The sequence below is a fragment of the Mastigoproctus giganteus genome, chromosome 2, assembly GCF_048544385.1.
Source record: "Mastigoproctus giganteus isolate SK-2022 chromosome 2, ASM4854438v1, whole genome shotgun sequence".
In the NCBI taxonomy this organism is placed as follows: Eukaryota; Metazoa; Arthropoda; class Arachnida; order Uropygi; family Thelyphonidae; genus Mastigoproctus; species Mastigoproctus giganteus.
The window spans coordinates 72005513-72018958 of NC_143576.1; the positions used below are offsets into that span (position 1 = coordinate 72005513).

The 13446-nt window shown below is 35.9% G+C and overlaps 1 protein-coding gene across 3 annotated transcripts in view; it reads right to left on the reverse strand.

The window, feature by feature from the left end:
• The window catches only part of Crag (DENN domain-containing protein Crag), an 878555-nt gene that overhangs the window by 403014 nt on the left and 462095 nt on the right, over positions 1 to 13446 (reverse strand). For all 3 annotated transcript variants that reach the window (XM_090389072.1, XM_090389068.1, XM_090389077.1), the window contains one exon: positions 4655 to 4783. In XM_090389072.1, coding sequence (XP_090245198.1) covers positions 4655 to 4783 — 129 coding nt within the window. The remainder of the gene's footprint in view (positions 1 to 4654; positions 4784 to 13446) is intronic.

Below are 13446 nucleotides of genomic sequence, written 5' to 3' on the forward strand. Positions count from 1 at the left end.
ATCCATAGTCTGGATAGGAGATGTTTGAAATGCTGCAGTTGCAATACAGATCGCCCGATGGTGGATGGAATCCAGCTGTCAGAGTACGCTGATTGTTTGTTATTTGGTTTTTAGGAGCATTAGCAACTAAGGCCATATTGCTCTGGGGATATGCGGTGGTCATTCCCTGACCTTTCCCATCCTCCATATTTGGTGGTCATGGGCTCAAACCCCGGTATAATCAAGAAGCGTGTGCTATGCACTGCTGCTCCTGCCCACCTGGCTATGGAGACGCCTGGAGTACGCTGAGTCTAGTGGATGCGTATACCTGGGACCCATAATCTAAATTAAATCACATAAGTGCATCGATCAGCACTCCAAGAATTTGAAGAAACTGCATGTAGGATATTCAAGCCCCTCGTGCACTTCGTACGTAGTTGACAGATGTGGCGAAGAAAGGTCAACTTTTTATCAAATACGAGCACCAAAAATCTCGTCTCCCATACTACTGGAAAAGAATTTTGTTCAAGCCTCAGTTCAGGTTCAGGGTAAAGATTGCACTCTGCAAAAATGCAGGCAAACAGTCTTTTGTGGAGACAACCTGAATCCATTATTCATTAACCATGAGTTCAGATGGTCAAAGGCATGTTGCAGTTGCCTCTCAATTACCCCCATGTAGCAAGAGTGATAGAATATGCTGAAATCATCAATGTAGAGGGCACAGTTTACAGTTGGAGGAAGCTGTTCTGTGATGAAATTACCCTCATGTAGCAGGAGTGATAGAATATGCTGAAATCATCAATGTAGAGGGCACAGTTTACAGTTGGAGGAAGCTGTTCTGTGATGAAATTCACTTTGATGGTAAAAAGTGTAACACTTAAAATGGTTCCTTGAGGTATTCCCTCTTCTTGGATAAAAGAGTGAGAGAGAGAGTAGATCCCACACAGACTTGGAAAGAACGAAGAGATAGAAAGTTTTTAATAAAATTTGGTTGTTGTTGTTATTTGGTTTTTAGGAGCATTAGCAACTAAGGCCATATTGCTCCGGGATATGCGGTGGTCATTCCCTGACCTTTCCGCATCCTCCGTATTTGGTGATGACGGGCTCGAACCCCAGTCTAATCAAGAACCGTGTGCTAACGCACTGCTGCTCCTTCCCACCTGGCTACGGAGGCGCACTTTAATAAAATTTGGGAGATGACCTCTTAAGGCTAATGCTATAAATGTCTTTTAAAATTCGAAATCTCCATGTTGTGTCATACGCTTTTTCCACATCAAAGAACATGGACACCAGGTGTTCTCGTTTTAAAAAGGCATCTTGAATGAAAGTTGAGCCTGATTAAATGGTCCAAAGTTTACATATTCCTACAGAAGCCACACTGCAATCTGGAGAGGAGCCCTTTTGCCTCCAGATACCATATAAGGTGGGCACTGACCATTCTCTCCAGATTTTGCACAAGTAGCTACTCAGAGCTTTGTTTTGTGCCTCTTTTGCTGCTGTACATTCAGCCTTCCACCAAGGTTTTGGAAATGGCAGAAACCAGGTAGTTGTTTTTGAAACTGTAGTTGCAGGAAACCGGGTAGATGTTTTTGGAACTGTGATAAGTACTCATCACAGAAAGTATTGTCCATGCAACTGCATGGACAATGCTTCCTGTGATGGGTACTTTTGGGATGGGAAAAAGCTATTAGTTCCCACATTTAGAAGGGAAAGCCATTGTCAGCGAGCACATGCACTATGACACATCCCCTTCCATTAATGCCAGCACTACCCAGCAGGGTGTTATGTTTATTGAAATTGCCCAGGAGTAAGACAGGAGTAGGTATCTGAACAATGAGATCATCAAGTTCTTTCTGGGAGATATCAGCCCTAGGTGGTAAATAAACCGAACAGACCGTTAATAAGAACCCTATCATAAGGCGAACCGCTACCACTTCTATGTTGGTGGAGAGCGGAATAGGTTGAAACGGGGTACGGTTGTCCAGAAGAATAGTAACACTCCCATGAGCAGTTCCATCCTCGGTTCTGTCCTTTCGAAGGATAATGGTGTTACGAAGGGAAGGGTTTTCATTTGCCTTCAGGTATGTCTCCTGTAAGCAAAAGCAAACTGGCTCATCCTTTTGCAGGAGGGCCTTATTGTCATCAATGTTTCACCGGAATCCACAACAGTTCCATTGTAGGAATTTAGCCATTATTTTGGGTTGGTGGGTCCAGTGTCCATTTCCTCCACAGCAAAGAGTTCCAAGATTGAGGAGAGGGAGGAACATTAGGAGTGGCAGCTGATTGGTCTTTCTGTGCAGGTTTTTGTGAGCTTAAGAGGTAACGTGCAATGGGAGTGAATGTCTCTTTTGGAGGAATGGTCATATCCGTAGGAGTTCCAATGGAACATCTCCCTGCTACCTGCTAGGCATAGGTGAATTTGTTGATATTTATAGGTTTTGCCATTTTCCTTGCCTCCTGGTATGATATGTTCAGCTCTGCCTTCAGCCGTTGGATTTCTTTTTCTTCTTTCCACCCCTGGTATGGTCGTGAGTAGGCTGAATGTTCTCCATGGCAATTAATGTAGATGGGTTTTGTGGCTGAACATGCTGTTGTTTCGTGGTCCATTGCACCACAGTAAGTGCATTCAAGGACTCCACGGCAGGCCATTTGGGAATGTCCATATTTCTGGCATCTAAAACACTGTAGAGAGTTTGGAACATATGGGCAATTGATGTAGCCAGCTTTAATCTTATCAGGAGACTTCGGTGAGTTAAAATTCAGGGTTATGTTTCTAGTTTTAACAAGTTTCTTGTCCCTAGGTGCATTAATTTTCTTAATGGCAATAACTTTATACTTTATGAAACATTTTTGAAATATAAAGTTTTGTAATTACTTACACAAAATTAAACCATTTTTATATTTTTAATGCTGTGAGATTGTATTTGCAATAATTTTTAAAGTGAAATCAATTAATATCGATGAATTATTATAACATTAAACATCTTGCACAAGCACGCGTGCGCACACACTTTTTTTATATATAAAGAAAGAAAATTATATAAAGAAAATTTTATTTTATATATAAAGAAAAGGCCAAAATCATACCATTCTCAATTGCAGAAATTTAAAGGATAGATGAAAAAAATATGTCATTGATGGCCAAAGAAAATCTTTTTCTTTATGCTACATACAGTTCAGTTGTTTACTCTTTCAATTGTTCTGATCACAACCTATTACTTTGAAATATCAATTTACAATATCAAGTACTAACTTTTAAAGTGCAAAAAAGAAAGGAAACGTTAAAAGTAAGAAAATCAGTCAAACGAAGGAAAGAATAAATTATACCTTAAGAATAAAAGAAATGGTTGGTTAAATAATTACATAAAATATCAGAGGAGTAAGCAGCAGAATTTATTTCATGCCAGTTTATAAAAAAATAGCAAAATATATTTTGAGGAAGCTAGTGAGAGAATAAAAGTTTTCAAAGCAAATATATTTTTATAAATTCACAGTATGTAGAGTTGATTCCTGTTATTTGGGAAACATTGGGACTAGTGCATTTTGGCCCGATTAAGCAGCTGCCCCAATTATGCGAAGTTTCACATAAATAGTTAAAAATACAATGGACCCCATGCTTTACAACTGATTTTCTGTACGACCAAATCACATTACGTTGGACACCATAGTAAAGTACCATTGACTATATGATATGTAGTAAGCAACATTGTGATCACGTTTGTGAATTGAATTTTAATTCTATTAAACAACAATTCTAATTAGCAAAAATAGGAGAAAATTATCCACAGGCTATAAAAGTAAAGTATATTAAGCACAAATTTACCCTCTATTATCACTTTGCTTATTGGAGGACTGAAGTGGTGAAACCCATGTTTAGTCTCTAGAGCAAAGTTTCCGGCATCACCCTCCCCCCCATACTTCTCCCTCAACCCATGCACGGTACTAAGTACTATAGGTTTTGATACCTTTCGTGTTTGGGGTTTTCATAAAAAAAAAAAAAAATTAAAAAAAAATTAAAAAATTAAATGATACGTGAAAATCGGAAGAATATATTTTCCACAGGTTAAAAATAAATTTACGCTTACATGAATAGATTAATTAATGCGTACTGTAATCTGTACATACTAGCTAGTTGATATTTCTGTTTACTAACATTTGTGGGTGGGGGTTAAAATTTAAAACAGTAAAAAAAATAGGCAATCAATAACAAAGAACACGGTGCGCACACAAATCGCAACTAATACAATACTCGCAAGTGAGAACAGAGTAACAAGTTACGAAGCTTAAAAAATAGGAATGAAGACAAGATTCTGAAAATTTGTTTTTTATATGATTGAAGATTTCATGGAAGGGGAAACACATTTCACCATAATGTGAAAACCCACAGAATTCCAGCTATCGGTATTATCACAAATTCAATAAAGTCGCATTTACTATCCATGTACAATAGATTGCACTAACAGAAAAGCCCAATACACAGGGGACTGCTAACTGTTTTATGGTTGTGACCTCTAAAAATCCGACCGAACCAGGTGGTATGGTCGGAGACAATCGTAGGATAATCCCCAAATAACAGGAATCCACTGTATATAATTCTTAATATACACCTAAACTTTCTTGAATTAAAAAATGGTATCTTAATAAATTTCAAGTACCAATTTTCAATGATAAATACCTTATTATAGTACCCATATGTGATAGCATTAGGTTGAACGCCATGATTCTTCATTTCAAATAGCACTTTAACTGCTAATACAGGCTGGCTATAAAGTCCACAAAGCAACATCAACACTCTATAGCATACCTACCATAAAAATAAAAAAATATATTTTATCTATTTTAACAATAATCTGTTATAGCATGCATGTTACAAACAGCAATATTTCTACAAACAAGTTTTCTTATTAAAGCTAGTCTGGCTAACACAAATACATAATTAGGGTGACCAAATGGGCAAATAAAAAATAATAATAATAAAAAAAACTATGATATTTGAAAACATAACCCATAAAAGAGATGCACAATATGAAAAAAATTAAAAACTTTATAATATTGCAGTTCCTTGTTTTCTAAAAACTTATTTGTTACATGTACATTATGCACTATATGAAAAATGCATACAAAGTGTAGAATGTAAAGGATATTGGAGTTTAGATACGTTGCAGACTGCGTTTTGGCAACCAATATACACAACTGCAGTTAATAATGAGTAGTACATTTTTTTGAGGCAACATGGGGTCTTCATCTTGCAACCCACAACCTTGGTAGTTATGTAGGTTATCATTCCAGGACAACATCAGAAATATTACTGGAAATAAATAGCCAGAGGATAATTCAAAATTTTTTATGCAAAAACTTCTGGAGCTTATGCTGCATCCCAGTCAGAAATGGCCTATCAACATAGTTGTGAAACTCAACAGTCTTGGAACTGTGAAAATTTGTGATGAGTGGTATACCATAGAGAGAGTGGAGTCAGACCCCATACTGTTATTAATGACCCTGACATAGATATTTTATCTAAGTCTGCTGATAATACAGACGTAGACACAGTAGTTAGAATAATCAGGGTATGCTACTTTAGGAAGATCTAGATCAGGGGGTTCCCAAACCTTTTAAAGTTGCCACCCCTTAATGAAATCCTTTATACTTCATCAACCCCCCAACTATTTAATAAAAAAATATAATAAAAATAACAATAGTTTAAGGACTGTTTCTGAGTTCAATCGCAGTGAAAAGGTTGTTTCTTAATTTATATCGAAAAATATGGTGAACATTTAATGAAGCTCTAAATTGGGTCTGCTTTGATGTATATATCATGTAAAATTAAAATATTTCAAATATTTTTACTTATTTTAATTTAAAAATTTACTTTTGAAGTGATTTTTTCTGAACTTTTTTTTAAAATTTATTCAGTGTTTTCTAAATTCCTCTGTAAAAATAAAACACACATATTAAAAATAAATTAACATATTCTTTATTGAATTTTATATATTATATTAAATATTATATTTACAGAACATCATTAATGAAAAGGATGTGGTTGATGGGTTTTAATAAGCTCTTTAATATTGCTCGTCCAAGTTTAGTCAGTTCCTCCCTTTTGTTAAAATGCCATTTATGTGAATAAAATCGGCTTCGACTATGCAAGTGCTCAGAAACATAAGTAACAATGGCTCAATGGCTGTAAAAAGTTTGGGATATTTTGTTGTTATGTTTATATTCTTCCAATAATCGCTGATACTTTTGTTTTATTTGGTTTTTAGGAGCATTAGCAACTAATGCCATATTGCTCCAGGGATATGCAGTGATTATTCCCTGACCTTTCCGCATCCTCTGTATTTGGTGCTCACTGGCTCGAACCCCGGTCTAATCAAGAAGCATGTGCTATGCACTGCTGCTCCTGCCCAACCTGGCTACGGAGGTGCTGCTGATACTTTTATTATTAAATAAAGATTAAGCTTCTATGTCAACATACATATCAAGGAATTCATTGTTTAAGTAACCTGGTTCAACTCCATTTTCGATATCTATATCATATGGCATAATGATCCAATCAGGTACATTCATTTTATCCAGGTCCTTGAAATTTATTTTAAAGTCTTCCCTTAATTTTTCAAGATGCTCTATGTATATCTCCAAATGATCATCTGAAAGTTTTTTTTATCTCCTTCTTCCAAATGTTTTAAGTTTGAGAAATACTGAAAATCTCTGTGTGCCAATGAAGATCTATATAGGCCTATCTTGACCTGGAATCCTGATAGAATTGTGAAGGTAACATCTTTACCTTGGAGTCGGTTCTGTGCTTTATTAAATTTTGAATACAGGTCTGCTAAATAGAACAGATGGTTCTTACACTTTTTCAACTTTTCAACAGTTGAGTTATACAAACTAACAAGTCGTTGCAAATCATCACCTCTTGACAGCTACCTTACTACGGGTATATAGAAGTAATTGATTGAACGTTTCATCATTTTTTTTCACATAACATGGCAAACATACGTGAATTAAGTGGATGCACTTTGATTTTATTACTCGATCTGATATGCACTTTTAGAGTATCATGCAGCTTACTACTAAGTTTCTTTGCTACAAGATGTGTAACACATGCAGTGAACATTGCATACTTCTGGAACCATTTCTTTGGGGAAGCAGCAAATCTGTAACGGCCAACCATTGCTGGGCTGGCCGTTACCATCACTAGCCACTGCAGTTATATTACTGAGGGAAACACTGTTTTTCTTAAAGTACTCTTCCAAATATTATAAAATTGTCTCACCTTTTCCCTAAACTTTGATATACCTGGCAAATAAAAACTCGTCAACAATATATTTTTGGCATAGGCCATTAGAACATTTGAACTGGAGCAATTTTGAAACTCAGACACCAAGGTTTTCTCCCCATCATCAGTCATCTCATCAATGCATTGTTGCACTGCATTCACCCGTAATGGCAGGAATTTTAAAATAGGATAGGAATCCTGCATAATCCTTTCAATCACCTCTTTAATTGTTGATATCATAATCTTCTCACGAATGCTTTACGCTTTTCCTTTCTTTGCTATAATAAGAGAGATATTGAACGATGTCTTCAATCCGCCTTCCTTATCAGCATGAGCAAGTGCTTTAAAAAATGTATTTAAATTTGGCCGATTTCTGAATTTTTCCTTCAGTGCCTTAAAAAATTTAAGATCTTCAATTTTTCTTATCAGGATGAATCCATTCAATGTGTCCTTTCATCTTTGAATGTTTCATGGCATCATTACTAAGTCTTTTCACATAAGAGCACATAGCCATTGTTTCACTGTTAATCGCGGGCACAAATTCAAATTTCAAATACTCTTGTGAATATTTTCAACATTTTTTCTTAGATACAGCAATGGCCATTGTACTTACTGGGATTATAGCTCAATTTATACTTTAGAGTAAGTGCAGATTTGAAACATCCTGATAGAAAGTAATTTAGTTCAATTAAGATTATCTCTCAATTTATTATTCATAGTATAACAATATAACAGAAAACAAGATAATGGGGAACCTATATTAGATCAGTAAATAAATTTAAAATTTTATTTAAACATTTAAAAAAATAATATCGAGTCATTCAAAAATGGCAAAATTTTCTCAACATAAGCTATAGGTGTTTTATTTTTTTTTATTAACATCTTGGCTATTTCTTCCATTTCTGGACTTTGCCTGAAATTTATGAATATGAGTAAAAACGTTTAATCGACCTCTTGAAGTTTATTGACCCCCACAGATTCTATTATATACCCATGGGGGTTGATATTGACCACTGGGGACCCCTGATCTAAATAAACAAATCATATGGACCGAAAAATAACAATTCCAATTTAACTATGATAAGTGCATAATGCAAAGTACTGCATTTAGGTCAATATAATACCAAAATAAGATATCAAACTCAAAAGAAATTAAGTATTATAAATACCTAAGGAAACTGTACTAGTCCAACATGAAATTTTCTGACATGTGCAAACATACTGATAAAATATCTCATGGGGTTTTGTAAATGATGCAGTATTAGCAGTAGTAGTAGAGGCATGTGATGCAAGAAAGCAAGCTAATGTAGCATCAGCCAAAAAAAAAAAAAAAAAAAAAAAAAAACATTTCACACATCAATTCCATCTAAAAGTTTCTCCAGTTCCTCCTTGAATTAATTTAGTTATCAACTTCCACAACAACAAATGGAAGTTTGTCCCATCAATCAACCACAGTGGCTAATGGGAGAATTCTGCACATCCATTTTGCAACTGTCTTTCTTCAATTTGAATTTATGACCCTCAAGTGTTGAGTGAGAAGAAGAATCACCGAGCTTGCTCAAACCATTCAAAGCCTTATATACCTCAATCAGATCAACTCGAAGTGCCTAGTCTCCAGCAATGCAATTTGCAGAACTTAAGCAACTCTATATCCTTCTTAAAATAAGGCCTCCGGACCTGTACACAGTGCCCAAGGCTTATACAAAGCGATAATCACCTTTTCCCTACTAGCAAAATCCTGTATATCATTGACAAAATCCCATTACCTGCTATGGCAGCCTTCCTAAAAAAGCCTGTCTGCACTTATCAGAAAACCTCATATCTGACTGCACAATTACTCTCAGGTCTTTTTCATTTTCTACCACCCTAAGGGTAGTACTACACAGTTGGTACATTTCTCTGGGGTTACTTCAAGTACATAAGCTCGTACACTTGCTTTCTTGCATCATGTGCCACTACTACTACTACTACTACAGAAATTTTGCTAGCAGGGACAAAGAGGTAAATTATCCCATTTCATAAAGCAATGGATAAGCTACATCTGGAGTTTATAAATTTTCTGCTGTAATTAATTGGTAATAGTTTATGACTAAGTTCTTGCAAATAAAAGTATTCAGTCACTAAAGTGTTTTTTTTTTTTTTTTTACTTAACTTTTCATAATCAAATTTAGTGCCATATTCAATTTTGGCATCCAATTAAAGGTACATATATCATGGTTGTTGTTGTTGTTTGAGGTTTAATGATGCAAGAGCTTTGGCTATATTGCTATACTGTTCAAGTTTTGTTATTTCCTGTTATATTGTTATTGATTTTGTATATTAGACATGGTTGGTAACATTTATTAAACTGAGGTATGTAAATGAATATGGCTAAAACGAAAGTAATGCTGAACAAGTATGCCACAGAAAGTGAAATAATGATTGAGGGAGCAGTAATTGAAAAGGTGGAGTCATATACTTATCTGGGACAAATTATTAGCTGTAATAATGATAAATGGCTGGAAGTCAAGAGAAGAATTAATTTTGGATGGATAGCATTCAGGAAATATAGTCACATACTGAAGAGCAATATTCCAGTTTGTCTGAAACGTAAAATAATGAACCAATGTATACTCCCCACCATGACTTATGGAAGTGAAACTTTGGCACTCACCAAAAGAATGGAAGAGAAGCTGAGAACTACACAGCGAAGAATGGAACGAATTATATTGGGAATCAGTAAAGGACATTCTTATCAAAACTAAAGAACTAAAATGATCTTGGGCAGGACACATAGCTCGAAGACATGATGACAGATGGACTAAGAAAATAACAGAATGGTATCCAAGAGGAGCTAGAAGAAAACCTGGAAGACACAGGCGGAGATGGATAGATGAAATTCATGAGTTTGTGCGTAGTAAATGGATGGCCAGTGCTCAAAAAAAAAGGAACTGGAAAGTTGCTGGAGAGGCCTTCATCCTGCAGTGGATTGAAAATGGCCGATGATGATGTAAACAGTTCATGGACATTTGATTTTTCTCCCATAATGAATTCAAGGCTTAATGGTTCATTTGCATGCGATTTGAAAGCTGATTGGCAGACAGTTTGGTAACATGGACATTCTATGATGACGCACTTCACTGTTAGAGTGGTCAGACATTGTGGAGGATCGTCTTTCATTAGAAGGCAAGAGTGTGCTAAATGTGTGTGGCCAATGCGAAGCCAGTGACGATAACCTCTTCATGTCTGTTTGACCGAAAACTTAATTTCCAGGTTTGCGGCTGCTGTTTGATTTGGTATAATTTGTTTATTTGCGATTCCAGGTCTGTGTCCATAAATTTTCACAGGCTTTTCGATTGATGATTTTAAAGTCATTGAGTGGAATTTTATGCAAATGGGAATTTTCATTTGCTGTAATTATACATGTGACGTGAAAACACCAAACATTACATTCATTACCCAGTATTCCAGAATGTCCAGGAATCCAAGTGAATCTGACTCTTTGGTTTTTGTACTAAGATGCAATAGGCAGGAAAGAATTTTTCTTAGATATGGATGATTTTCTAGTTGTAAAGCATATATTGCACTGAGTCTGTGAAAATGGTACTTTTAACGAGGGAAGTTTTGGCAATGTGATCTAGGGCAAGACTTATCGCAAACAATTCAGCACTATAGATACTGCACTCTATTGGAAGTGACTGTGAAATTATGTTGTTTGGCAAGACGACTGCAGCACCAACATGTGAATCCATCTTGGATCCATCAGTGTACAGATAATAGTCATCTGTACAGCAAATTGCATTATATAAGATGAATGAAGCTGTTTCATATATTAATTTGGGATATTATTCCATTTCTATTTTGAGATCCATGTGACAGTCAGCTGAACTGATTTCCCATGGTGGAAGGGATGTTGGGGTATCTTGGTAGATTTTATCCCTACTAAAGTCCAGTTGCAAAAGTATTTCTTTTAGTTTTAAACCTAACACATGCAAACCTGCAGGTTTGCATGTGTTAGGTTTGTTCGCATATAAGGTTCCCCATTTTGGATTATACAGATATTGCCATGCTGGATGTTCAGGAAGACTGAACTCTCACAGCACTGTTAAGAAGAACTTGTCTACGAAGACTGAGTGGAAGTCCATGGATCTCTGTGTATAAGCTATACACAAGTGAGGTACGAAATGCTCTGGAAACAACATGCAATGCACTGATGAATCAACACACTTTTCCACGCTGAGAATAAACGGGAGAACCATAATCTAATCTAGATCTTATCATTGCATGACAAATGTGCAAAGGTGAATAACAATCAGCTCCTCACGTAATGGCTGATATTGCTCAGAGAATGTTTAATTTGTTTAAGCGCACTGTACGTAGATATTTAATTTGTGATCCACGATTAGTCCTAGAAGTTGGATACTGTGCTTCAGTGGGATTTGTTGATTGATTATTCTTAGTTCCGGATCAGGATACATCTTTCGTTTTCTGCAGAAGTGTATCTTTTGTACTGAGATTCAATATCCATTATAGATGGACCAGGACTCTATTTTGTTAATAGTACATTGAAGCCGTCTCTTGATTTTCCACATATTCTGTGAGTGACGTGAAATTGTGAGGTTATCAGCATATAGGTAGGTTTCTACTTGCTGGAATAACTTCTGCAATAGAGTTAATTTTGATAGCAGAAAAGGGTTGCACTGAGGACTGAGCCTTGGGGGATCCCTTGTTCTTGACTGTATATTTGAGGCAGAATATGATGATGGCGGACTTTAAAAGTTCTTTTAGACATGAAGTTCTGAAGCAATTTCGGTAGATGGACTCGCAGTCCTAATTTGTGCAATTCATCAAGGATACCATATCTCCAGGTAGTATCAAAAGCCACTCCAATATCAAGGCATATCATTACAAGGTGTTCGTTTCAGAGAAAGGTATTGCCTATATTCGAGTCGACTTTTGTCATTATGTCTATTGTTGATTGTTTTTCCGTAAACCACATTGGCTAGGACTAAGGAGATTGTGCAGGTCAAGAAACCATGTTAACTGATCATTCACTTTTTTTTTTTTCTTTTTTTTAAATTTTACCTAGTGAGGGCAATAATTATTTGGGTTTGAGTGGTCCTTCTCAGGTTTTGGAGAGGCCAGTACAAACGAATGCCACCAAGAGTCTGGATATGTGTACTCAAGGTATATCCTATGATATAGAAACAGCATGCATAAGGAATTTTTGGTGAAGTGTTTAATGATTTGATAGTGAATTACATCCAGACCTGCTGCACTTTGTTTTGATTTGGCTAAGACTTTATGCAATTCATTTATAGTAAACGGTTGGTTGTATGAAATCTCATGAGCTGCATGGGAATTAATTTTGTATTTTTCAATTTGAGCATTATAGGTTTGAAAGACTGGTCTGTATGATGTTGTTGCTGACAATTCCTCATAGGTTTCTCCTAGTAGATTTGCAATTTTTTCTGGTTCAGTTATGTCATGACCTTTCCAGTTTATGATCGGTTTAGGGACTGTTGAATATTTGCCTGAGATTTGTCTAATTTTATTCCAGATAATTCTGGTGTCTGTATTTCTATTAATTTTGTTGGTAAAAGATATGCAGGACTCTTTCTGAGATTTCTGGCATATATAACATGCTTTTGCTCCTTTCTTATATTTTATGAGATTAGTGGTGGTAGGAAACTTCCTGAATTGATTCCAAGCCTTATTTTTTTCCTTTTTTTTACTTCTAAGCATTCTTCATTCCACCACTGTTTGTAATGTTTATAGTACTGGTTTGCTGTCTTTGGTATTGCCATATTTGCTGCAGAGATTATTTGATTTGTGACATGCAACCTGGTGAGTATCGGCTTGGCACACCCAGGGTCCTGAGCTGGATATCATTATTCTTTTCTCTCTCTCTCTCTTTTTTTTGGCTGGTGCAGCAAAAGCCCCAGGCTTCCTTGCACCATACGGCTAATGTTGATAAGTAACAGAACTATTGATATCAGAATGTCTTATAGTTTTCTCATCTAAAGCAGCAGCACATTGGTATTTTTCCCAATTTGCTTTGCAAAATTTCCATTTTGTATCTCTCATAGATTTCAGTACATCATTTGTCAGTAGGTGACAAATAACTGGGTAATGGTCACTGTTATAGGGATTATTAGAAACAGACTAGTCAAGAAGAGGAAAGAGAGTTGGGGAACAGATGGTGAGAT